The following is a 25,721-nucleotide window of genomic DNA, read 5'->3' as shown; positions in this document are numbered from 1 at the left end:
ATATCAATCCCATTTATCAGAGAAGGAAGAGAGAGTACAGCCATTGTTGGCTACTTTTATCGTTTGTGGGAATATGTATGCTAGCTGATTTTAGCTCGTTAGAGAATGAGAGAATGCAACCGAGTTGATGACGATTGCTCTTGTTATTATAGTGTCGTTTTGTCATTTATCTCCTTCACTCTCCACCAACCACATCGACTGCAGTAGTTTTTCTGTGTTCGATCGTTTTTCATAAATTACTTCAAAAACTGGAATACCGACAACGAAACAAAAAAGAACAGGACAGTGAAAAACGGTCGATTTGTAATAATCAATGCTTTCGTCCCTTGTTTCGCTCGTGCTGTAACATAACAATCAATTTGGCATTGTGCGATTGGAAATAGAACAAAACAAAAAAGACGTCGATAGAATGGAAGAATATTGTGTATTGAGATGGTGGCCGGTTGTACGACGTGAATAGCAACTTGAATAGCACTCTGTGCTAGGACATATGCGCATAGAATGCATTCAAGTTAAACTATCGGTGCTATGGAAGATAGTGATCAGTGATGTGTTGAATCGTCATAGTTGAATCGGTTTTAAACCATCTAGCCTCTCTTGCTCCCTCGCTACAGACGCTGTTTATGTAATGGCAATTAAAGTGGTTAGTGTTTTTCTGTCATGCAATATACACTTTGGACCATTTCGCATGAGCGCAATTTTGCAGCTTTTTTTTGCACTTCGACAGAGAAAACGACGATGATTTTCGTTCATCATTGCATTGAATCTGTCTTGGATTCAGTCTCTGAACTCTTTGTTGAGCACTGTGGTTGAGAATCAAAGAAAAAAATAACAACAGAAAGTTTCTGCCATTTTGTATTCCAAATGCACCATTCAACAATGTAAATAGCAGCCATTCACTTAGTTTGTGTTTGTCTAGTAGTTGTTCGTTTTGCTTGTTCTAAGTATATGTGTGTGATTTGGCTGTGTTTTTGTATTCATCATTGTAGTCCGTACCTTTTTTCTTAGTTTATTCATCGGTTTTTCTGTTGAAAAACACAAAATAAGCAAACAAGAACTTTTTTTTTGGTGTATACACGGCTATATTGTTCGAAAATCCTTGGAAATCACGTTGAGACACTATCCAAAATCAATATGCGTCGAACAGATGCATCGCAGCGTTTTCGCACTAACTGAAGTGAATCAATTGTCTGATAATATTATGATGATGTATGTATGCGTGATAATGGAAAAAAGAGAATTTAAAAAAGCGGAATAATGCGCAGCGCGTAAAATGAACCGTTAGCTAAAAACTGGAAACTTTTTCACAAATGATTTATAAGGCAAATTTTTCTCTGCTCTTCTTAATTTTTATTTCTTCTTCGGTTCAATATATATTTAAACACTGTGTAGCTGTACTCATAAATATTTACTTATCTCATTTTTCATCACTAAGAAATTTCACGCACACATGCAAATTCAAGCCAGAACTTGCATTCACTTGTGAAAATGACTTTTGTCTGGGACCGACTTTCTTCTCTCCTCCTCGGGTGATTATGATTGTACATCGACGATAATTGTAATTAGCGTATGTGTTCGCGTCAAATGTGCGGTCTTGTGAATAAAGCGTTCTTTGGTCGCTCGGTCTCTTGTTGAATGAGGCGAGAAAAGAAACCGAATTACAATGCCGAGGCATTATGTTAATTTTTACATAAAACAAAACGATGAAGTGAGACACGAGAATTTGTTTTCGTTGTGTAGAGAGAGAGAGAGAAAAGCGTTGGTTCAGTTTTTAATGACGAAAATGAAATGGTTTGAAATTATGGCTTTCCATTGTAGTGGGATGGATTCCGCAGAGGAAATGAATCTGTAGAACTGAAATCAGACACATTCTCGACGCTCTCATAAGATTAACGATGGAAGTGAGTGTTTATAAGTTTCGCCTTCCTTTTTATCGACTTGATAATTTAATTTTATACGCTATGGGTTAGCCCAAGTCGGGCTTACCACGCATATCTTGGAAATCCGCTTCACCACACTATGTCTCGGATGGCGGAATCAATGTTCCGTTGATGTGTTCTAAGGGCATTTCGCTCAAAAACAAACTTACTGCGAGATGTGTCTTGTCAAGATAAACGACATAATATGATAATTATTTTTTTTGCAATTGTTGAATTAATGAATTCGCAATGTTGCAAAGTGCCAATCATGTCGACCAATAATACTCATTCATTTCACATGCAAATCAATGCATAAATATCCTCTCTCGCTCAACATACATGCAAAAATAATAATGACAAAGAAGAAAATGTAAGGGAGTACACCAAAACACAGATTCGTTGAAGAACTGCGAATTATAAGTATAAATATATGTACGTGTACGACATATATGTAGGAGGTTATTGGTTATTTCCAATAACACAAAATATTCCATTTCTGCACTTTGGTCACATATTTGGACGAAAAACACACACAAAACCGCTTAATATTGAAAGAGACGTTTGACTTTTCCATTTGGAATTGTGTTTATTTTAACACGTAAGCGTAAAGTGAAAAAATCAACGGCTTTCGTTAATTTAAACAAGAGCCACACAAATCTCGGAAGACGAGAGGCAACACCTCAAATGTCGGCATATTTTCCGAAAAAATTGAAAAGATGTATAAAAGGAACGAATAACGAAAAGAAGAGAAGCGAGGCAAAGTGCATTCCATACTACACACCAGCAAAATGCACTTGTCGCAATCATGTCTTATACTCTTACAGCATTCGAAAGGCTCTGTACCTTTGTCCTGTTCTCTCACACTCTCTTGCCCACGTTGTCGACGATGTTTTAAAGTTACTGTAAAAAGTAAATGCTGCACACCAATAAAGCCGTTGTTATTTTATCGAATCTGTATATTACCTTAGCGTCTATCCGACCGTTTTAGTGCGCATCGCTTCGCTCGTTTTTTTCGTTTCGTTTTCGGCCTTTGTTTCAGTTCTTTGAATGGGATCGATTTTCATATTTTTATTTTAAAAAAATTCTTTCGTTGTGTTTTTTTTCTAACAAAGCGAACTTATGTTGTATTCACATTTAATGATCGAACATGTTGTTATGTACGTAGGTATGAAACATCACATGGTTTATTGGTCCAAAATGTACGCGAGTACGCATTTGGATGTCGCCCCAGTGCAATCAGTACACACACGCACACTACTGCTGAACTGTGCTTTAATGAAACAGCTTCGTTTATTGGGCTCTTATGTTTGTTCTTTGAAATTCAAAAATTTGCGCCTTTTGTTCTTGCTTCTTCTTTGTCTGTTGCTCTGATGTTCGTTGTCTGTATATGTGCGTGTGTGCTGCATTTTTTCCTCTCCTCACTCTAGTTGTGCTAAGACGTTTGGCCAAGCATCGAAAGCCAAGAGAGACAAAGTGAACGAAGAAAAAGAAACAGGTAAAATATTTATAATGATGTTGGTCTCGTTATGTATATGTAGAAAAAATTCTACGAATGCGTTTTAACTATCCTTGTCTTATACGTTTTTCGCCTGTCGTCATCCTCATCGTTTTTTTTTTTTGCACAATACACTTCAAACTAAAAATGGCATCGACTGCCACATAATGAGATAAGCTACACAACTGTTTCGCCTGTAGATGTGTGTATCGTATCGATCGCATAATTCCATTCGGTCTATATATGACCATACATCCCACTTTTCAATCGAATTTCATCTTCAAAACGTATGAAATGACGTTTATTTCTGCGTTCGAGTTTATCACAAGCGTTTGTCATCCAATTATTTTAACGAACTGGTCTTCGCATCATTAAAAGCCAACTTATGCAAATGACAAATACCATTGTCATAAGTATCTTTGCGTTGCATTACGAATATCGAAGAGTGGGAAAAAGCGCCGATTCGGCAATGTTCAATATCTGGTTTGGCTCAGTATGCACGTAGTGTACCCACGTGTATATTCTTGTATATCACTATTGATGGCGGATTGGACTTTTCTTACATTCTCGGTCATGGTTTTTATTAATTTGCCGTGAAAAGAAGACGTAAAGCATTGATCGCCGACCGTCTTTTCCCGTTCATGTGTTGATTCGCAAGCAGCTATGTGTTTATGCTGGGGTACGACAAAGTAATTGATATATCTGCCTGATTGAAAGGCATTCCGTTGAAACGCATTAAATTTAGTAAAACAACCTCTACCATCTGTAAACAGCTCTTCAGTGTTTAATGTCTCGTGCAGGTGCAACTTATTCGTCGCCTAATACACAGAATAGAAACCGGAAAACATTTAAGGTAATTCAAAAGGAGAATGAACACAATCCACAAAATGGTTTTTTATACTCAATGGACATTTTCCGACCGATCGGACCAAGTGTGTTTCATTCATTGTGAATGAATATTTTGATATGAGAATTTATTTATTGCGATAAGATACAATCACGGCGCTACAGTTAAATCCAAACAAACAGAGTGTAATAAAGAGAATAAGAATGTTTCCTGTTCACAGGCATCAGAGAAAACGAGTCACATTATTTGTGGAATTTTTCGATCGAATCAATTCTCAATAAATTCTGATCACATTCAACAGCTCATTTATCTCTGAGTCATCGTTATTTTTCAATTCGATAAAATCATTTTCTATTGCATTTAAAAACAACTGAAATGAATTGTTCAACTGGCATGTAATTATTGGCTCATCACCACGAAGGAAAAAAAACTTATCCTCCGGGTTATTCATGAATAAATCATTCAATTGAGCTCATACTAATTGAATCGAAAGACAATACGGGTTAAAACTGACAAAAATTGTCGCTTAACGAATAATGTGAGTTTGGTGTTAGATAAACTAAATAAATAGGGTCACATTGTGCACAAATCTAGCGTCTTATCAAAATTGTAATTGTAACGAATGAAATGTGTGTGTAAGTATTTGGACAACTGTCGCTACTTTATTTTCAACGTTCATTTTTCCATCAGTTTACTGAGCCAGCTGCACATTTATCATGGGATTTTATCACTCTCCCATTACAATTTACAATTGTAAATAAAAAGTATTGGAATTATTGAAAAATCCATAGCATTAATAGGAGCAAAAGTTGGAATTAACAACAATTCTTATATCATCTTCTACATTTTTCTATTTCGACAATTTTCGTATGTTGCCGTTGGCTACTGCACTCTTAAAATTGTTCACAATTCCAACTCAATGCACTTATCGCGTACGAATGGTCAATATCTGAGATTTGCCCTGACCCCATAAAATTCTGTGTAAGAGTTACGTTTATAAATAGATTAAACGAATTGAGGCCTTTCAGTAAGAATTGTTAGCATTTGCTGTTAGCGAGTGCTGATCCCATTAGTTTTAACAGTGTGGAAGCAAAAAGCAATCCATTTAATGTTTTGACCTCACATGTTCAGATTGACATTGTTGACCAATATTTTAACGCTATTGGAATGTGCAGGACATGAGCTCACACATTGTGAGCAAATACAATTGTTGGAGTATAACATATATATCGAACAAATGCAACTGATTAAATATAAAATGAAATAAATTCAATGATTGACCTAAAATGGGATAAATTCTATGTATTCCGAACTAAAAATTAAATAAAGGAAAAAAATACTTTAGATGTGCACTGCGGGTGGTGCTGGTTAGATTGGCATCGGTTTTCGTGTGGCGACCATTTGAATGCAGCAGAGATGATTACCGATGGTAATTTCGGTTGTGGCCGCCGTTTGATAAATAGCAGGATACATAATGTGGTAAATGTAGTTGAACGATGTACACGACACCCGCAATGAAGATGTTTCGTGCCATTATTCATTGATATTGGTTAACAAAATGGTCAAATAGCAACCACAGGAATTTAATGAAAGAGCTACATGGATCTATTACTTACTTTCCAATGGCAGTGCAAAATTTGTACGCTACAAAAGTGATAAACTACTAAGAGTTCCCACTACCTCCTACGGAAAATTTAGTCTGAAATGCTGTGTACAGTTAAATTGGTGGTAACGAAGTGAAATGTTTGTATCTAAAATGGTCCAATAATTCGAACATAATTTTCCATGTCGACGACAAAATAATGTGTTGTTCGTGGCGGCAATTCATTTTTTTTACACATGTGGTGCTCTCATTTCGACTGAATTCCCGACCAAATTTCATTATTTCTTTGTTCTATCCAAACAAAATGTGTAACGAATCCATTCGATACTGGGCTGAAATGCACATAAAAAATTCCATTCAATTTGCATATGACTTTCAAGTGAGTGCGAAAAAAAGAAATGGCCGTATTTATACAGTGACAGAAAGAAGAAAAAGAAACGCATTCAACTAAAAAAAATCGAATGCATTTACGCCGCACTTAAATGGCAGAATTCACAATATTCTTCTTTGTTTTGTATGAAAATGTTTTCTCTTCTTTATATTTTGTGGTTTGAAATATCTTCTTTATTTCCCAAAAAAGAATGAAAGAACAAATGTGTGTACACGTGAAGTACGTAAAAAAAGTGTTTACGAGAATAATGTAGGTTTGTCAGCGCGCATCGACGTACAGTCCCTATACACAAAGTACATCTTTTTATCTGGTGGAAAAGAAAATAAACGACAATGGAAAAGTCACTGTTTACTGAACACTCTTGAAGCATCTGATACGCTTTCTTTGTTGGTCGAACGAGGAGAGAGAGAAAGAGAGAGAGAGAGTATGACGGAGAATACTAGAGTGAACAAAGGTACGTGATCAATGTATAAAAGCATACTATCGGATAAATATCACACGTTGCGGCTTAAATGTTTGAAAATGGCTTCGTTCATTTCTGAGTCACATCATTCACTTCAGAGATACAATACCCACCAATTATTAATTTACTACAAATGAGAATTGTATTCAAAAAAAAAATTCACCCATTTCAATTATTTGTTCGGACGGCTGATATATGATCGGAGCTGAAGTCGAGCGTAGCAGAGCGGTGGTCGTAGTTGATATCTGAAACGACACATCTGTAATAAAAATGTACACACAGCTGTTTGTCTAATGCAATCGAATAAAAATGCATTTTGTTTTTCATTTAACAAAAGATACACATTTCACACTCTCTTCATCATAAATATCTCATTTGCTACTCGGATGTGCAATCGATGGCGAGACAAAAGAATAGTAGCAGTGATCAGATTGAATTTCGGTTTCATTGATTCTTTACCTATCCACGCTGAATAATGGGACCGGAATTCATTTCACCATTTTTATCCATTTCACACGTTTTGCGAACGTTGCGTTTACGCATTTGCACTGAAATCATACAACGCCAGCCATATTTATGATTATTATTGTTTGCCATTCTTTTGATTCCATAATTTCGTTGGAGTGGGTGTGGAAACAAATTGCAAGCAACGCAACATAAATACGGTCTGAATATGTGAGAAATAGTCGTTAATTTTTTTCTCTGCTCATTCCATCCACAAATGAATCCTTAGAATGTACGAAGAAGATGTAAAACGAATCCACAAAATATCAAGAAATGCAAAAAAAAAAACAAGCATATTCATTTCAACCACAATAAGCTGGAGTTTTTCTCAGAAAGGATTATTTTATATTTAGCAAGGCTTAGACTGTGGTGATATTTACAAATGAAATCGTCTCAATCTTTTCTTCGTTTCTCAATGAAGCAGCGGTCTTGTCGTCACACGCGTAGATCTAGCATTTCGCTGGATTTAGCGATTGGTTAGTTGCCGAAACATCGTCTATGCAGTGCACTCGATATATTACGTGAAATTCTAATATTCAGTTAGCCGAATGACCTATGGCTACTACGATGAAGTACGATATTATATCTAACGTGAATTGCATATGCGCGGCGTCGCAAACGAAATCATACTTCGGCTCACCGAATAATAGGATTTCACGTTATATATCGAGTGCACTGCATAGACGGTGTTTTGTCAACTAACGAATCACTAAATCAAGCGAAATGCTAGATCTACGCGTGTGATGACAAGTCCGCTGCTACATTAAGTTGCTTTACAGAAATCTTCTTTTTTACAACAGTTTTTGTGTGAAAACGAGATTTGAATGAAAGAAGTTCCGACGTTATCATTTTGCACTACTGCAAATATATTTGAAGCAGCAAATATCGCTGGTATCCCGAAAAAGAGAGATTCATTTCAAAATATACTCACATTGAGTTTTAAAATAAGAAAATGATATTTTACCGAAAACAAACATACTGGAATGAAGAAGAAATTTCGAGGGAGACGCATATATGTACATTGCGATGAGTGTAAGCAGAACAAAGCAACAGCAGAAATTATTGTGCGTGCTAACGAATTGATTCAGTTATTGAGCATGTATGAACGAGAGCGAGAGCTAAATTTGCCAACAAGAAACAGTTGACCAAGCACAGTTCAATGTTTATAAATTTCAAGTGAAATTCTCTGCCATTTAATGGATCGCACGCCTCGCTGAGCAGCATAAACATAAGGCACGCATTTTGCTTTGTCTTTGCTTTGGGTCGTTGTTTTTTCCTTTCGCGTAATTCAAACAGCAATATAAAATGTGATGTACTTGTTATTATAGTTTCTCCCACATTCCATTTCGTGTCAAGTAGTCCTTCGACCGTACAGTACGTATCTTGCATAATGCTTTGCTTTGCTTTGCTCTGCATCAATCATAATTTTTTATTAACTTCAGTAATGAAATGTTCAGTGCTGATTTCAATGTTTGAACACATTCGCAGAATGCTGTTGCAAAAAACCGTAAAATCAATCTCGAGCTGAAACTGAAAGCAAGAAAAAACACAAAAATTACTATGTTTATACGAAACGATTTTAGCAGACGTGTATCAAAATGTATACAACTGGTGCGGAGCAGGGAGTGAAATCTCCACGTACGTATGATTTGCATGTAAAGTCAGATTTCCATTGAACATAGAAGTCGGTGGGAAAGGAATGTAAGCGTAAATATACTGAGATGATGTAAACAACCGCATTTCCCTCTTCTTCTTCTTCTTTGTCTACTTTGACACCTAACTTTTCAATCACACTAGTCGCTATCTACAATTTTTCGATGCATTTTGTGTTCAGTGAATTTGATAATCTGGCGTCATTTGTAAATATATACAGTCGGACTGGATTCACAGTTTGAAGTAACTGCATGAATGAAGATTATAAAAGCTAACGCCCCAAAAAGTCATAGCTAATAATAAATGAATTGAATGGGAAAAATTGACATGATTTTGACACATCTATCTATGGTAGTTTCGTCATCACGATAACTATTTCCGTTGCGTGATTTTACTAGAATTTTTTTCCTTTGAAACTCCACCTTATCTTGAATCTTCGGAATAGAATAATTTTTTTTTATTTATCAAGCACATATTGATATAAATTAGACGTTTTCATAAGAAAAGCTGGAATCGCTCTAAATGAACAAAAACTTTTCGGATTAGTCAGTTTTATTATAAAAACTCGGAACATTTTGGAACATCACAAAACGACGAAACCAAATGAAAAGGTTCAAGTCGAAAGGCTCTGCTCTCCAATTTGTCAGATTTACCATAAAATAATGGATTTCATTATATGACGAGAAATTGTGCATATCGACGCTGAACTATAACTCATTTCATTTGAGTTTTTCTTTACTTCGCGTGCACGCATTTTGAATTTAATTAATTCTGAGCTTATATGTCAATGTCAAGTATAACATCAGACATTGTGTTTTGTGTTGCTGGGGTTTTTCATAGTTTCTGTTCCTATAATGACAGCAAAAACATATGAACGTCACAAAAAAAGCAAAGACGATGGATGTAAGGAGTGCGAAACAACATTTCCAAATGCGATATGATTTGTGAATGCGCTGTTGTTATTTGGTGATATGTGTTTTGTTATAACAAATATCGCATGTGGCATTCATCTTGAACTAGAGCCCAAGCCATTGCCATGGCATTATTCTTTAAGACGCATTCATTTCCATTCAATGTAACTGCGATTAGAAATGAATATTGTTTTAACGGTTTTCTTTTTCAGCACGTGTCATTGTTTGATTTTCTGTCACATTCGTCGTTTTCAATTTATTATCCAACAAACTATTTGTCATTCTCTTGACGAACAATTTGGAATGGAACACTTTATGTGAAATACACTCGCGGCCCATATTAAATGAGAAATGGAAATGTAAAAGTAAACCTATGCGCAACAAGTATCCTATATAAATTATCATTGCGTATCGGCTAGTTCCACCTCTGAACTTAATTTATTGATGTCATACCACCATATTTTTACCATAATTACTTGTGTCATTCATGAACTAGTTAATATGCTATAATAATACCGTTTTTGTATGTGGAGTCTTAACTTATTATCATTCAATATCTTCACATCACTTACATAATAATGAATAGGCACTAATAATTTAATGTAGTTGTGAACTTTTTGCAAAATATTCAAATAGCTAAATTTATACGGATTTACCAAATTAAACGCCCACCATGCATATAAATAAAAATATGGCCTTTTTGAAAGTATGGAGAATTCTTTCACCAACATCAAAACACCATATCGGCCTCGAAATTTAATATGAACGCATATCATGAGACAAAAACCAGCTCGGAAACCACCGAAAAAATACTTTTGAAACAAAGACTCTATGAACTTATTTGTTGTTTGCACATGGTTTGGAATGACCTCATTTCGTGGCTTCACAGGGAAAACAAGACCGTTCTTGAGATTTTAGTTATTTAATCTATTTTGTTGTTTTACAACAAACTATTTTTTGACGCACTACATGAAATATATTCCATCAAAGTAACTTTGAAGTAATATATTTATTTTCAAAATGAATCACAAGATCTTGGTTTTATTTCTTTTTTGAAATAAACTGCCTTTGGTTTAAATTAAATAAATAATATGAGCATAGAATCGAAAGTCACTTTAATTCTGTTCAAGACCCAGAAAATACTGTACGAAAAATTAATGTAATTTTCAAAAAACATTTGATAATAAAAATTTGATTGACGCTTTGAGATATTATGCACTTATTTGTCGTTAGTGCACCTGTTTCAAAATAAATAAAAAATATGAGCATAAAATTCAAATTCACCATAATTTGTTTCATCACACAAAAAGTATTAAGAAAAAAAAAAGCAGATTAGTAGCTCTACATTTCATGTAGTGCTAAAAACACATATGATGTGGATCTGTTTGTTTACGCTGTTTTAGTCGACTCATAAAGAACGTAGTATGATATTCATGGAAAATTTTAATTCACTTCTTCTAAATACACTAAAAAATCCGATGCTTGCATACGTGTTGCGTGCTTTAAAGAATCTTTTGACTGATGTACATACTACTGGAATATCTTAAACAACACTCTTTTCCATTAGAAAATGCTCAATGATGCTTTCACGCGTTGGCTTACGTAACACTTTGAGAACGTTTCGAGGCAATAAATTACCAAATTTCTTTTGATTTGTACTAAGTACGATGTGAACACGTAGTTGTTTAGATATAAAAAGAAAATGCGTGAATCGTCCGAGGTCAAAGCGAATATTGGAAAAAGGCTAATGGCGCGAAACAAACGGCTATAAACACACATTGGAATAGATTAATAATATAATTCTTTCTGAATTTGTAAATAACCAACGTATTCACCCAATATATAAAAAATGAAGACGAACAGAAAACTTCTACGAAACATGCAAATCAAATTTCCTACATGGACTTATGACCCCATCATTTCATGTCATGTCTTCTAGGAAAAAAGAGAAAATTAGGAACAAACACGACATCGACCACGATCTTGGAAGATATTACATAATTTTTCAGTTCTAATAGAACTATTGCCTCAAACGCAAATCGTGCTTTACTGAGCACCAAGAGTTAATTTGAACAATCCATGCGATTGTTTGAAAACTGGTGAATATTTGTAAAATTTCTTTCCACTTACACGTATTTTTATTTTTCTACAGAATGTGTTTTTTTATGCCTTATTCTAGGGCATTGAAAAAACGAAAAGGCAAAGCATATCTTTCTTGGCAACACATAGAATATATTACCTATTGGATAATGTCCATATCACGTAATGGCTTGATTTACCGCTTCGATGCGTGTCTGAAAAAAAGTTATACTTTTTTTTGTTAAAACGCCGTTTGAGAGTCAAACAGAATTTAACTTGAAACTAGAGTGTATATGAGACTGACTGTACCAAATAGCCGCCGAACTCAGGTGTCCAAGTAAATTTATATAGATTTATTCAACCCAATATACACTTTGCGATTAAAATTATATCGAAAGTTTTGAGTTGAAACATGAAAATGGAGGTTAAAATGCCAACTGAGAATATTTGCACGGTAAAATAGATAATCATGAAGCGATAGCTCGTTAATAATATCCCAATGCGAAATTTATTATTTATAATGTTAATTTGGCTATTCTGAAGCAATACCAACTCAACTATAATTAAAAAAAAAGATACAACATTCTACAATGGGTTTTGTGCAAGGGGCAATCCACTCAAAAGTAATACATAATACCTGCGAAGTAATACGAAGTGATACTAGGTAAAAATGGTATTACTTTTGATAAAGTAATACTCCTTTTAAAAATAATACTACTGTTTGAAAAAAGTAATACCAAAGTAATACAAGGTAATATTTACATTAGTATTACTTAAAGTAATACTAATACACAGTATTACTTTTGAGTGGTTTGCCCCTCGGTTTTGTGATTTTCGTGGGACGAATTTGAAGATCCCCCGAAGAATTACATAAAATCAGTTTGCATAAAGTATTATGGGCTGAAAACAAATCGATTCACTACCAACAAAATGACGACGTTGCCAGATCTTCTCGTGGAGAGATAGAGAGAGATTTATCGTGGTTGAATAATCGATGAACGGAAAAAGCATGGAATATCTAATTGACGGATGTATTGACGATTTGGTTACTTTTTTATTAGATAGCAAAATGTTTGTTAAATTACATTTTTAGTTGAACAAGCGGATGTATGTTCGAATCTACAAAAAACGTTCAACGAAATGTTATCTTATCAGAATTATTTTTCGTTTATCTTTTCGCGCTGACGAAACGATCTTTATCATTCGATGGTTTTCGTTCTATTTTAACGCTTCAATGCTTTATAAACGTTGAAAATTTGTTCAGCGAATGCTTCGAAATGGGTGTACGATGAAGGTGCTAGGTTTTATTTTAATCAAAATGAATCTAGTAATGAATGTTGTCAAAAATATTGTAGTAACACACAAAAAACGGTGTGTGAAAAACGCCGTAGCTTGTTTATGCAATAACAATGAGTGATGTAAACACATGCCGTTCTCATACAATGTGGGTATTGTCATAATTTCATTTAATTTCAGTTCCTTCGGTTTCAGTCATATACTCATAAAATTACACAGAATCGTTGAACATTCACGTGGCCACATTTGCCTGTGAGTCGATTGAAGAAGTGTTGAACGTTGATCCATCGAGAATTGAATGTGAAATGGAAGAAATGAAATTTGTTTACCTTAACCAGTTCTTCCTACGCAATGAAATGCTCGATAAACTACGTAAACGACGACTACGACGATGAAAATTCGAATGAATAGAAGTGAGTAACATAACTATCGAGAGAAATGTCACTGTTAGTGCAAATGATCGTTTATGTTGTTCATTGGAAGTAGAAGAAAGAGAGAAGAAATGCACCAATACTAATAAAAAGCGGCTGATGAAATTATCTAATCATTGAAATAATCAAACTTATCAACTGATTCGATAAATTGTTTCCTTTATTTGCTCCCCTTCATGTTCTGAATCATTAAAGATACATATGTACATTTTCAATGGATACGCGTAAAATTCTACTTATTCAATCATTTGTTAAAGTCATTTAAATTATTGTGATTGTGTGTTCAATCTTTAAGGTCAATAAAAATACTAGCGAGGGTCTATGAAATCTACAATCGAGCGTATCGAATTATTTATATAGTGAATGCATAGAGCGCACACTGAACATTCAATTGCACTTCAACATGCAGCCTAAGACGTGAGCGTAAATCGATTCAATAGAATTGGAATTCTTTTGTATCAAGAGACGAAGCGTATGGTATTCAAATCACAATAAAGGATCAGAAAGAGACAACAATACCACGGGAATTTGAATACTTTCAAATATTGTTATTTACAATATGGTTATGCAATAATAAAACAATGTAGTAATAATTACGTGACACCTGTATATTGACCACATTGTATTTTATTTCACTAAGACTTCTTTATCGTCGCCTCTGTTTCACATAACTCTTTCGAAGTGCGAATGATGTTGACAGATCGGTTAAACAATTAATTCTATCAATTCAAACGGGTTTTCAGTGAATTTTAGATGCTTTCAAAGGTTTTTTTTTTCGATTAAACCGCCATTCATTTAAATCCAAACGAATATCAGTAGCACCAACGCACATTTCGATTCGCTCAAACAATCTGATCGCTTGGAAAATCAACTTTTAATCTTAATGGAATATGGAGACATGTGTTTTAAGTAGTGTTGTGAAAGATTGAAACATCTATCAAAATTGACGTTGGAACAAATGCTAAGGTGAAAATAACAATTTGTCAGTTTTCAATTTCACGAAAGCCGAAAGGCTTAACCCAAAGCGACATTCTGCCAACCAAATGTGTCGCTGAGCATAAAAATGGGAATACAGATCTGTTACAGCAACATGAGCTAATACTGCTTCTAATGCAACTCATGTTACACTCGCGTTAGATGGAAATTCATGTAACGTTTTTAGGGAACAATATTTTATGTTCGGTTGTTGCTGTAACAGATCTGTATTCCCATTTTTATGCTCAGCGACACAAATGTAGAATGGAAAGAAAACTCATAGCTAAATCTCATAACTCATGATAAGGCATATGAGAATACGTTTCTGGTATTTTAGATGAAATTCAGGGAAAAAAATTAATCATCATAGAAAAAACTACAACCTTCTAGCAGGGGTAATATGAAAAACTAGTGCCATCTATTCCGACAACGAACCTGTCAGCCTACATGTTTTAGTTACATTTGAAACTTCAAAATGTGGCACTAGCCACGTCCTTGCTGCAAATGCAACATATCCACAAGCAACATCTTTTCGCATCGATTGTAATTCGTTGAAAAACACATTGTTTAACAGCATTACTATCGCTGCGACGAGATATCGCAAGTGATATTTGCTCTTTCAAAAACGGCGTGATACCAGCTTTGTTTGGAGCATTCCCGTGTGGAAATAAAATGACTAACAGTCACTCAGTTGTATGTGGCTTGTAGCTGTTTTGTAGTGGTACATGACTCACACTGGCTAAGTTAATCGAACTATGTGTAACTATGTAATCTTCTAACGGGTTTTTGTTATTCATATCAAATGTACTGATGTTAAATTCTTTGAAACGTGACCTTTGATCATATTCTATATAAAAAAAAATTGAATCACCCGAAACGAAGTGAATTTCACTGTTTAAAAGAAGAAAACCACTGTCAAGTAATTGAGTAAAGGCCATATTCGAGTTAAATGCACGTTTATTCAAATCACCATTTCGATTTATATTTTTTTCTTGCCAAAAGCAACAACAATTCGTTTCGTGACGTTCGGATTTTCTTAAATTGAACTAATTTTTCGTTTTGAAAACTGAATCGATAAATAATTCAGTTTAACGTTCAAGTTTATTGGAATGAAGTATGTATGGAATCCATACTATGGATGTATGCCGTCTATATGTATTGATATTGTTATATGTAGACAGAGACTTGAATATTCAATTAAATTGGTGCTCATTGATACGAAGATGGGTTTTTTATTAAAGAAGAGAGAAAGAAACAGAGAAAAGTTAAAAAAAATGAAAGAATGCCATGAAAAATGTATTTTTCTGAATGTTTTAGCTGTTAATCTTGGGAGCCTACACACATGATAGATGGAGGAACATTCACCGATCAATGTGTTCATCTCGCTTTTCGAGTGAGAGACAAACGCACATACACTCGATTACTCATCACCCGGTACTTCAATTAATATGCGCCTCTGAAAATAATACAAAAATTTGTTTGTACACACTCGAAACAGTTTGAGGAATATTATAAAATTCATGAGTGGATCGATGCAATTCAAGAGCGTGTGCTGTATTACATCAATGCGTTTTAATTGAATGGAGTGCTGCTCACAGTCGCTCATTTAAATGTATTTACATGCACAATACCATCGCTTTATGGCATATTAATCGTCAATAGATACTATTTAATGGTTCAAATGGTCGTGCGCAATATGTACGGATGAACGATATGCGATCGAAGGAGGAAAAAGCGTGTGCGAGGGAAAAGTGTAGATGGTGAAATGCAACAGCTATCGCGCGCCATTACATTACAATCATCAACACAAACACCGGAAATGCTTTTTTCATTATTATTTAAGTTTGAAACAAAAAAGTTAACCATCACAAATGTAATGAATTGCTCTTTTTATTTATGAAAAAAAAAACCCATTAAAGTTGATCGTTTTGGTTGCCTGCTTTTATCCAACAAATTTAATTGGGAAATAACTCCTCGAAACCGGCGATTTGGTGAAGTTGTTCGAAAAAAAATAAATCAAGTGGAACAAAACTCGTAGAAAATATTGACGGTTTGAACATTACGACGGGAGTAAGAGATATTACAGAAAAGCCATAGACAGAAAAGAACACACAGCGATAACCGCAATGAATTGCATTTGTTTTTTTAATTAACGGGTTAGTGTAGTACGTTTACCGCGAGCCAAAATGAGCTCTTTTACAATAGTAGTGTGGGCGCTTTGCCGAACGAACGTAGAACAATGAAAAATATGCAAAATCATTCACATCGATTTCTGAAGAAAATTTATATCCAGTGCTCTGAATGTTTACCATGGTCGGAAAGAGTGCAAACATCGTTGCTTGTCATTGATACGAAAAGGATATTCGATACCATCTGATCGATATGTCTGCATTTATGCTTAGCTGTAAAATGTTTTTCTATTCATTTCATTCGTCTACCTTATGGGCGGCTGTAGAGAGGAAAACAACACTGTACCAAGTTAACGTTTATGCATAGGCAGTATAATCAAAAGGAACGTGTTTTGTTTACAGGATATGGTATATACTTTTTTCCTTCAATCACAACACCTTCGAACTAATGAACCAAAAGAAACGATAAAAAACCGTATATTATAATTCTCCACAATAACTAGCCCAACCTTAGTTTCGTTAAGACCTGTCGCATGAATCTGAGCCGGAGCGTGCATGTGCATGTCTGTTTGTGTGTTGTCTATTAACACAGAGACAAGCATAAAGCAAACGATGCATGGTTTAGCCTTATTTTTCAACCATGATAACAATCTCTGATTTATGGTTATGCCTAATTCAATGACGTAGGATGTTAGAGGTGATTGAGCGTGCGATGCGCACAAACAACACCAGAACACGACATTTTCATATTTCATGTTATTTTTTTACTCAAATTACCGAGAATCAGTCACTCAAATGCGTGGTTGTATTTCACATTTGGTGGCAAACCAATCCATGCAAAGGCTCACATTGCAATCGCGTGGATAGGTCAACAAAGTTTTGCTACTGAATTTCACGAATAATAATATCGTTGTGATATGATTTTTGCACAAATTAATATGAAATTAAATGTATTCTTTCGCATCTTTTATCAGGATACTAGTTGGAGCTCCACTTGGAAAAAATCTACAACCAAAGACGAATCGATCGGGCGCACTGTTCAAATGTCCAATTACACAAAACCCAAATGATTGCTCACAAGTTATTACGGACGGTCGACGATGTAAGTCATTCAAGATGATTGAAACAAACTTTTTTCGAGCGTTCATGACGATGAAACAATTATGATGATGAACAAAATTTTTTTTTTTTCCAGTAGACAGTTGAAATGACACAGAAATCATTTTTGACTTTTCCATCTCAGTTGAGATTAGATCAGTTACGTAAATTTAAGCGGGTTACGGGTTAATTTGACCATTGCTTAATATGTACTGTATAAACTAGCGTATATTGCATAGTATATTTTTACATAAAGTTCTTCATATACAGTAACATTTGCGAACTCTCCAATCGCTAAAATGAACAATTTGTTGCGATACTTTATTTAGATCGTGTACATATGTTTTTCTACATTTTTAAGATTGTTTGAATTATTGAATATCAAATGACTAAACTCTAAAGACTGTTGTAAATACAATTTCAAACCTAAATTGAACAATGAAGTCCTTTAGTTCGGTAGATGCAATTGTTTGAATTTTATTTATTTAAATTGATCGAATATATCATCTTACGCTACAATGGAAGACAAATCATCAGGGGAAAATTGAAAATTCAAACCATTTTCAGGTTTCATATTTAGATCAAACGCTCGCTATACACTTTTTTGCTGTACCTTTTTTATATCATTCATTCAAAATTTAAACATTAAATCAATTTAATAATTTTCTATCCATTCTTCTTTTTTGGGGCGGTAAATTCCACTTTTATGAAACATAAATCGCAAAAAAAACCTCTTCGAATATGTAATAATAAAAACGAAATTCCTCATGCGTGAATACGACACAAATTATAGTATCTGGCGGAGCTTATGAACCCAGGCAGGCTAAGAACAGTAAAAAAATCTCATATTTTTCCTTTCTACTTTAACACCTAACATTCTTTGTTGATTAACTCACTAAATTGCATGTCGTTTTTTTCTTCTAACTTCTAGTATTTTAGATCCGATTTTACGTTATGCAATCATTTTTGCAGTTTTTATCAAATTAACGCAAACAACTCCATTCTAACTCACTAGCAATTTAATAGCATGAATACAATATACTTGTAAAATGCATGATTTTACCGGTGTTTGACATCCCTATTTTGTTTTTTTGTATGTTCCTCCTGTATTTTGTATGTTCCTCTTGAGGAGGTTGTTTATTATAAATTTCAAATAAAATCACCCATTATCGCTGGTAGCTTGAATCTATTTTTGACATTTTCATACGTATAAACACAGAAATGATCATACTCATTGCGAAAACCAATTGCTTTTTTGACCAGAGATTTTATTAAGCAAAAACGAGCAAACATAACTCTTCATTCTAGGGACTTATATGTTACGCGAGTCAGAACAAATTTCACAAGTCAGTAAAAATAAGACCGAAGAGCTTCGCTTCGCTGCGCTCTGCGTTCTTGAGTTTTTAGTTACTTAATCTATTTTGTTGTTTCACAACAAACTATTTTTTGGCGCACTACATGAAATGTATTTCATCAAAGTAACTTTGAAGTAATATATTTATTTGCAAAATGAATCACAAGATCTTGGTTTTATTTCTTTTTTGAAATAAACCGCCTTTGGTTTAAATTAAATAAATAAATAATTATTTATTATATATTATAATATGAGCATAGAATCTAAAATCACTTTAATTCTGTTCAAGACACAGAAAATATTATACGAAAAATTAATGTAATTTTTGAACAACATTTGATAATAAAAATTTGATTGACGCTTTGAGATATTATGCACTTATTTGTCGTTAGTGCTCCTGTTTAAAATAAATAAAAAATATGGGCATAAAATTCAAATTCACCATAATTCGTTTCATCACTCAAAAAGTATTAAAAAAAATAGCAGATTAGTAGCTCTACATTTCATGTAGTGCTAAAAATATAGGCAGCTGCACGAGTCTTGTGAATCGCGTGTACTGACTCGTAGGTTTGCCAAACAATTTCTGTGCTACGATTCAACGCGACTCGTATTTAGATTGCAATGAGCTTATGCGACTCTACATAGGAATTATACGAGTTTTTTTTGACTCGCGGAGACAAGTCGTCTTCATGAGATGCGCTACTTTTGAACATATATATATTTTTATTTCATTTTTTTCTTTAGTTAAAACACAAAATTGTTAACTGCTTCTTTAAAAATACAACATCGTATCTGCATAAAATATTGTTAATAATTAGTACATGGCTTAAAGGCAATCAACCGAAAACTGTTACACCTCCATCTAGCATGTACGTGTTCATGTCATTAATTGCATGCAGTAATAAGCACGCCCAATAAGAATGAAATTTGGCAAGCAGCGACGACCGCATTTTTTCAGTAGCATTACAGATGGTCTTACATTGATCAAGATAATGTACATTTGTACATCATAAATTGACAGAGAGTTTATTTTCGCCGCTGAGCACTGCTCAGTGAGCAGACCCAAGCTGAACTGAATTTGATTAAAAATTTAAAAAAAATCATTGATAGCTGAGATCCACTTTACCAATTAGAACAATTAATAAAAAACGTGGATCTTTGCGAGCATTGAACATTTTCTACAGTGAATGAGTTAAAATAATGCTTCAGGTGCGTGAGTAAGCAAATTCAGCTCAGCTAAGACCTATTCAACAGCAAATATGCACTCTCTTCAAACTGAAACTTCTTGAATGCTGCATCAAAATAATGAATAAATACATAAATTTGTAGACTCCTAGCCAAAATCTAATGCACGATATACCAGTTGTTTACTCCGAATGATTTTTTTTATCAAAATATTTTTTTCGTAGGTTATTTTTGTGTTGAGTTCATCTCTTTTTTCAGATTGAAATATTTATATGTCTTAATGTTTGAATGAGAAGTGCACTTTATGTGTGTGAGCATGCATATTTATATTCGTCATTTATTTTGATCATTCTATCTCAAGTCAAATCAAACTAACGAATTGAAATCAAAGTTGATTTCGAATCAAATATTCAAGTCATTGAGATGCGGGACAGACATCACTTTTTTGTGCGTGAATATTTGAATAACAAGGAAAAATTATAAAAATTATCTTGAAAATAGCCGAATTTTAATCTCAATGAATTTGAATATTTGATTCATGGCATTCTCAATGTTGACAGCATAGCGTCTGGAATCGAATACGCACATACTTTGTGTGTGTTCATTTTAAGGACGTTGTAATGTTGATTGATTCGCCTTTTCCATTTGCACCACATGTCTCACAATCTCATATCACAAGCATTGCTTTTGACTAAACATTTTCGATCTACAAATTGATAATTCTAATTTCTATATCTTTTTTTCCTAAACTATTCCACATTCAAAATACAGATAGCGATGATGAAGAACTAAGCCCGCCACTTTTTAATCAGGAAATTAAAGATGGCCAATGGATGGGTGTTACAGTACGTTCACAAGGACTTTCGGGAAAGGTAAATAAAAAAAACGAAACCGAAGAAAAAATGCAGTTATTGGGAATTTACAATTTTGGATATAATTTTGTCCATATTATACACACAATAATAATGAACATCTGTATACGATAAGGTATTGGTGTGCGCGCATCGCTACATTGCTAAAACAGGCGAATCACAACATGGTCAAGGACTCTGCTATGTACTTACAAATGATCTCAAATTTGACGATTCCTATGAGCCATGTAAGAACTTGTATAATTTTTATTTTTGGATATGATTGTCTATATTTCACACACGGTAATAATGCGATAAGGTAAGGGACGAAACACTGAACGGGAGCACGAAGAATATGGTTATTGTCAAGTTGGAACTTCGGGAGCCTTATTAGACGATGGAACTATGATTTTAGGAACTCCTGGTCCATATACATGGAGAGGCACAATGTTTGTCATTTCAGTGGGTGGGGAATACTTGAAGAGGGACAAAAATCACTATTACTCTCCACATCTCGATCAAACTTCGCCGGTCGACAAATATAGCTATTTGGGTATGATAAAGATCGCTTTTTTCGAATTATTTTTTTATAAATGGAAAGGTAAGAAAGTGATTTAATTATTGTTTTTTTTTTATTAACAGGAATGGCTGTAACCGGAGGCCAATATTATGGAGATTACCTTTCATATGCGGCTGGCGCTCCGCGATCAAACGACAATGGTCAAGTCGTTATTTTCTCCAAATCGTATCCATTGTCAAATAATATCGACGTCATAATGAAGGTCTCTCAAATATTTGACGGAGAACAATTTGGATCAAGTTTCGGCTACGAAATTATCACAGCCGACATAAATGGTGATGACTTGGATGATCTTATAGTGGCTGCGCCATTTTATTTCAGTAAAATTGACGGTGGTGCTGTTTATGTGTATCAAAATGAAAATCATCGTTTGCCCTCGAATTATACGACAAAATTGACCGGCAAATTGGAGTCTCAGTTTGGACTGGCAATGACAAACATTGGTGATATCAATCAAGATGGTTGCGATGATATTGCAATTGGAGCCCCGTATGAGGGAAGTGGCGTTGTTTACATTTATTTGGGATCAAAAGATGGACTTACAACCAAGCCTTCTCAAGTCATTTCACCATCAGTGCTTGGTTTAACGTCAATCAAAACATTCGGCAGTTCGTTATCAGGAAAAATAGATTTCGACGACAACACTTACCCAGATCTTTTAATCGGAGCATACCAATCAGCTGCAGCGGTTATACTTCTTTCGCGTCCCATTACCAATATTAGAACTTATGTTGATGAATCCGAAATTAAAAATATTGATCCGACTAAACAAGGTTGTGCTAGAGATCAATCCACCAATTTGACGTGTTTTACCATTGAAGCATGTTGCTCAATTTCTCCGTACAGATCCAGCGGTAAAACTCTTCGACTCCTCTACACAATCGAAGCCGAAACGTTTAACAACAAGAAGAAATTTTCGAGAGTATTCTTTGCGCCGGATATGAAAAGCCGAAGCAATATTGTTAAACGTATCATTGATGTTCAAATCAACAATCAAGAACATTGTCAAACAGAAACGATTTACATCAAGGAAAACACACGAGATATTCAAAGCCCGATTCATGTAAGAATGCGAACATTTAAATCTGATTTTTTTAGCAAAAACTATTTGCGGTAGAAACGTTTCCTTATTCAGTTGTTAATGTTACAGTTTCGATTAAACTACACAATTGTTGAATCAACTCCGAGCACACTAAAAGTATTGAATCCTATTTTGGATCAAACTCAAGCGGATCGATCATTTCAAGCAAGTTTCCAAAAAGATTGCGGTAGCGATGATTTGTGCCAGTCTCAGTTGGAAGTGTATGCCGAATTGGAATTGGACAAAGAAGGTAACAACATTTTCGAGAACAAAAAATATATTTAACAAGGCAAGAATACTAATTTTCTGTGAAAAAAAACTCCATTGTAGATGGCGAATATAACTTGATTTTGGGAAAATCTGATGAGCTTCATTTGAATGTAACTGTAACGAATGAGCAGGAGTCTGCCTACGAAGCACAATTGTTCATTGAACATCAAAAAAGTGTTACTTATATAGCAGCGAGCAAAGGTCAAGTCATTTGCAATCGATTCAATGAAACCATTGTGGCATGCACATTGGGCAATCCCTTCCGACGAAATGCCCTAACAAATGTGATACTCCGTTTTGATCCCAGTGCGCTTGATGATTCAGAGCCTCGGCTATCGTTCAAAGTCTTTGCCAATTCAACATCAAAACAACAAATTTCACGTGAAAACACAGTTTTGCTTGTGAATGTGGTGAAGAAAGCTGAGCTCAGTATTCAAGGTTGGCAGCTACCTGAGCAATCATTCTATGGTGGTGATGTTCGTGGTGAAAGTGCAATGGATTATGTTGAAGACATTGGAACAGCAGTTCAACACACCTATCAAATATACAATGATGGCCCGTGGCGTGTGCCGTACCTGAATGTTAAAATCAAGTGGCCGCATCAAGTGGCCAACGATAAAGATAAAGGCAAATGGTTGCTGTATCTCGTAGACAAAATTGTAATCGAAGGCGTTACTGGCGAATGTTCAGCCGACGGAATAAATCCATTGAATCTACCGAAACGTCCAAATCTATTGGATCTTGCTGGCGAGCCAGCCGAATTGATGGATTACAGAAGTTACATCGCAAAAATGAATAAATCACAAGCAGTATTTGCGATGAGTTCTGAGAAACGAGCCCAAAAAAGCAAACAATCAAGTAACACTATTCTGAATCGTGTACGACGCGACCATGCAGTTATCATAAGGGCTGAGCGCTTAGTGGACAAAGACGGGAAGAAACAAAATATTGTTACTATGGTAAATGGAGATATTGGTTTTACCATTTGTTCAGCATTTTACTAATGATATCCATTTTAGGATTGTGAAAAGTATTCTGCTAAATGCATCACACTTAAATGTGCCTTATATAATATGCCCAGCAAGTCTGAAGCCTATGTCCATGTTAAGGCAAGACTTTGGAATTCAACGCTGGTGAACGATTATCCTCGCGTTGATCTTGTTAAAATCGTCTCTTCAGCACATATTTCGATCCCCGAAATCTACAATATCAAACAGAAAAACAAAGATGACAGAACATTGGTATATAAATCAGCGTAATCATTGCTTGATTACTCCTGATCCGTTTCTATTTCAATACATAGTATTCAATCTTTTCTTCGATTTTCAGGTGTCAACCTACGCATATCCTGACTTACATGAACAACCAGGCGATGGATCCATCCCAATCTGGATCATAATTGTATCAATAGTAGGTGGATTATTACTCCTAGCACTATTTACCTATTGCTTGTGGCGACTTGGCTTCTTTAAACGACGAAGGCCCGATCCAACACTCAGCGGAAACTTGGAGAAGAATAGCGAAAGCAAATTGCTTTTAAATCGAAACCGATGAACAATTCAACGAATATAAGAACATCCGATTTAGACATTTAATTCGTGCGTTCAACGTCAGTAGCTTTACTTACGTCATAATTCAAAGAAAACAATGGAGGGAATTATATTTGTGATATATGTGAATTTAGAAAATGAAAACACTTAGCTGTACTTTCTATTGCAAATCTTCTAGTTTCCGTATTCTGTATAGTTGTAATAGTTCAATGGAATCGATTCATTTTATACACTTAATAGATTTGTATTACAAGTGCCTGTGCCTATTATTTTTTAAGTTCAGTTAAGTTATACTCGAATAAGGTATCATCCCTATACGCCGAAAATACACTGCAATATATATTCACGCCTAATGAATGCATATTCTAATGTATTTTTGGCGTATAGAGAGCGTATATAAACATATTCGCCGTTTCTCTTGGGATTTATATATTTTAGGAGTAGCATCCCGAATTTGCTCGTGTAACCCGGATGATGTTCAATTTTACAAAAAAAAGGCTTAGCCTTTTCGACTGATGCAAATGCAGAAATTGTGTTTCAAATCCAACATTTGATGTATTCAATAACATTTGGATTTCTCAAAGAGTGTCTCTAAAAACAATAATTGCATATGACGAATCAGAATCATCGAAACAAAAAGAAATATTCGTTTCGAGAAGATGAATATATACGACTTTGATATCAAAAACGATACGAATAAAATATATTTCCGAAAAATGTGATAAATACACACCGTGGAAAAACGAGATATAGAAATGGCATCGATTTGCTCTCGATTAGGGCACTGTTTCCATTGCAATCGTGCACAATTGTGAATCGGTGGACGATTTTTCCTATCGTGTACGATTGTTTTATATGGAGAAAATTGTCCACGATCGTATGTTTGCTATTTCCAAGGCCACGATCTATGCACGATTTCGAAAAGATTGTACACGATTGCAATCGTGCGCCTTGGATTTCCAGGGGCCTGTTGCACCGTACAGCTACAATAATTGTAAACTTGTAAATTGTAAAATTGATTTACAATTTTACAGGTGCCTGTAAATCTGATTTACA

At 34.7% G+C, this 25,721-nt stretch overlaps 1 protein-coding gene across 7 annotated transcripts in view; it reads left to right on the top strand.

Annotated features, from left to right (window-relative positions):
• The window catches only part of LOC129568457 (integrin alpha-PS1), a 29,741-nt gene extending 4,823 nt beyond the window's left edge, over positions 1–24,918 (top strand). For 3 of the 7 annotated variants that reach the window (XM_055446374.1, XM_055446373.1, XM_055446372.1), the window contains exons 3-12: positions 17,671–17,798; positions 18,588–18,626; positions 21,105–21,205; positions 21,321–21,432; positions 21,504–21,737; positions 21,827–22,827; positions 22,915–23,095; positions 23,176–24,074; positions 24,135–24,356; positions 24,445–24,918. In XM_055446374.1, coding sequence (XP_055302349.1) covers positions 17,671–17,798; positions 18,588–18,626; positions 21,105–21,205; positions 21,321–21,432; positions 21,504–21,737; positions 21,827–22,827; positions 22,915–23,095; positions 23,176–24,074; positions 24,135–24,356; positions 24,445–24,669 — 3,142 coding nt within the window. In that variant the 3' untranslated portion in view covers positions 24,670–24,918. The remainder of the gene's footprint in view (positions 1–17,670; positions 17,799–18,587; positions 18,627–21,104; positions 21,206–21,320; positions 21,433–21,503; positions 21,738–21,826; positions 22,828–22,914; positions 23,096–23,175; positions 24,075–24,134; positions 24,357–24,444) is intronic. The other 4 variants (XM_055446376.1, XM_055446377.1, XM_055446375.1 and 1 more) reach the window with 2 other exon arrangements.
• Positions 24,919–25,721: the final 803 nt, after the last annotated feature.

The sequence above is a fragment of the Sitodiplosis mosellana genome, unplaced genomic scaffold, assembly GCF_009176505.1.
Source record: "Sitodiplosis mosellana isolate CC-2019 unplaced genomic scaffold, AAFC_SMos_1.0 Smas_scaffold_19, whole genome shotgun sequence".
Classification (NCBI taxonomy): Eukaryota; Metazoa; Arthropoda; class Insecta; order Diptera; family Cecidomyiidae; genus Sitodiplosis; species Sitodiplosis mosellana.
The sequence above is the reverse complement of the archived record's forward strand: the minus strand, read 5'-3'. Positions and strand labels throughout refer to the sequence as shown.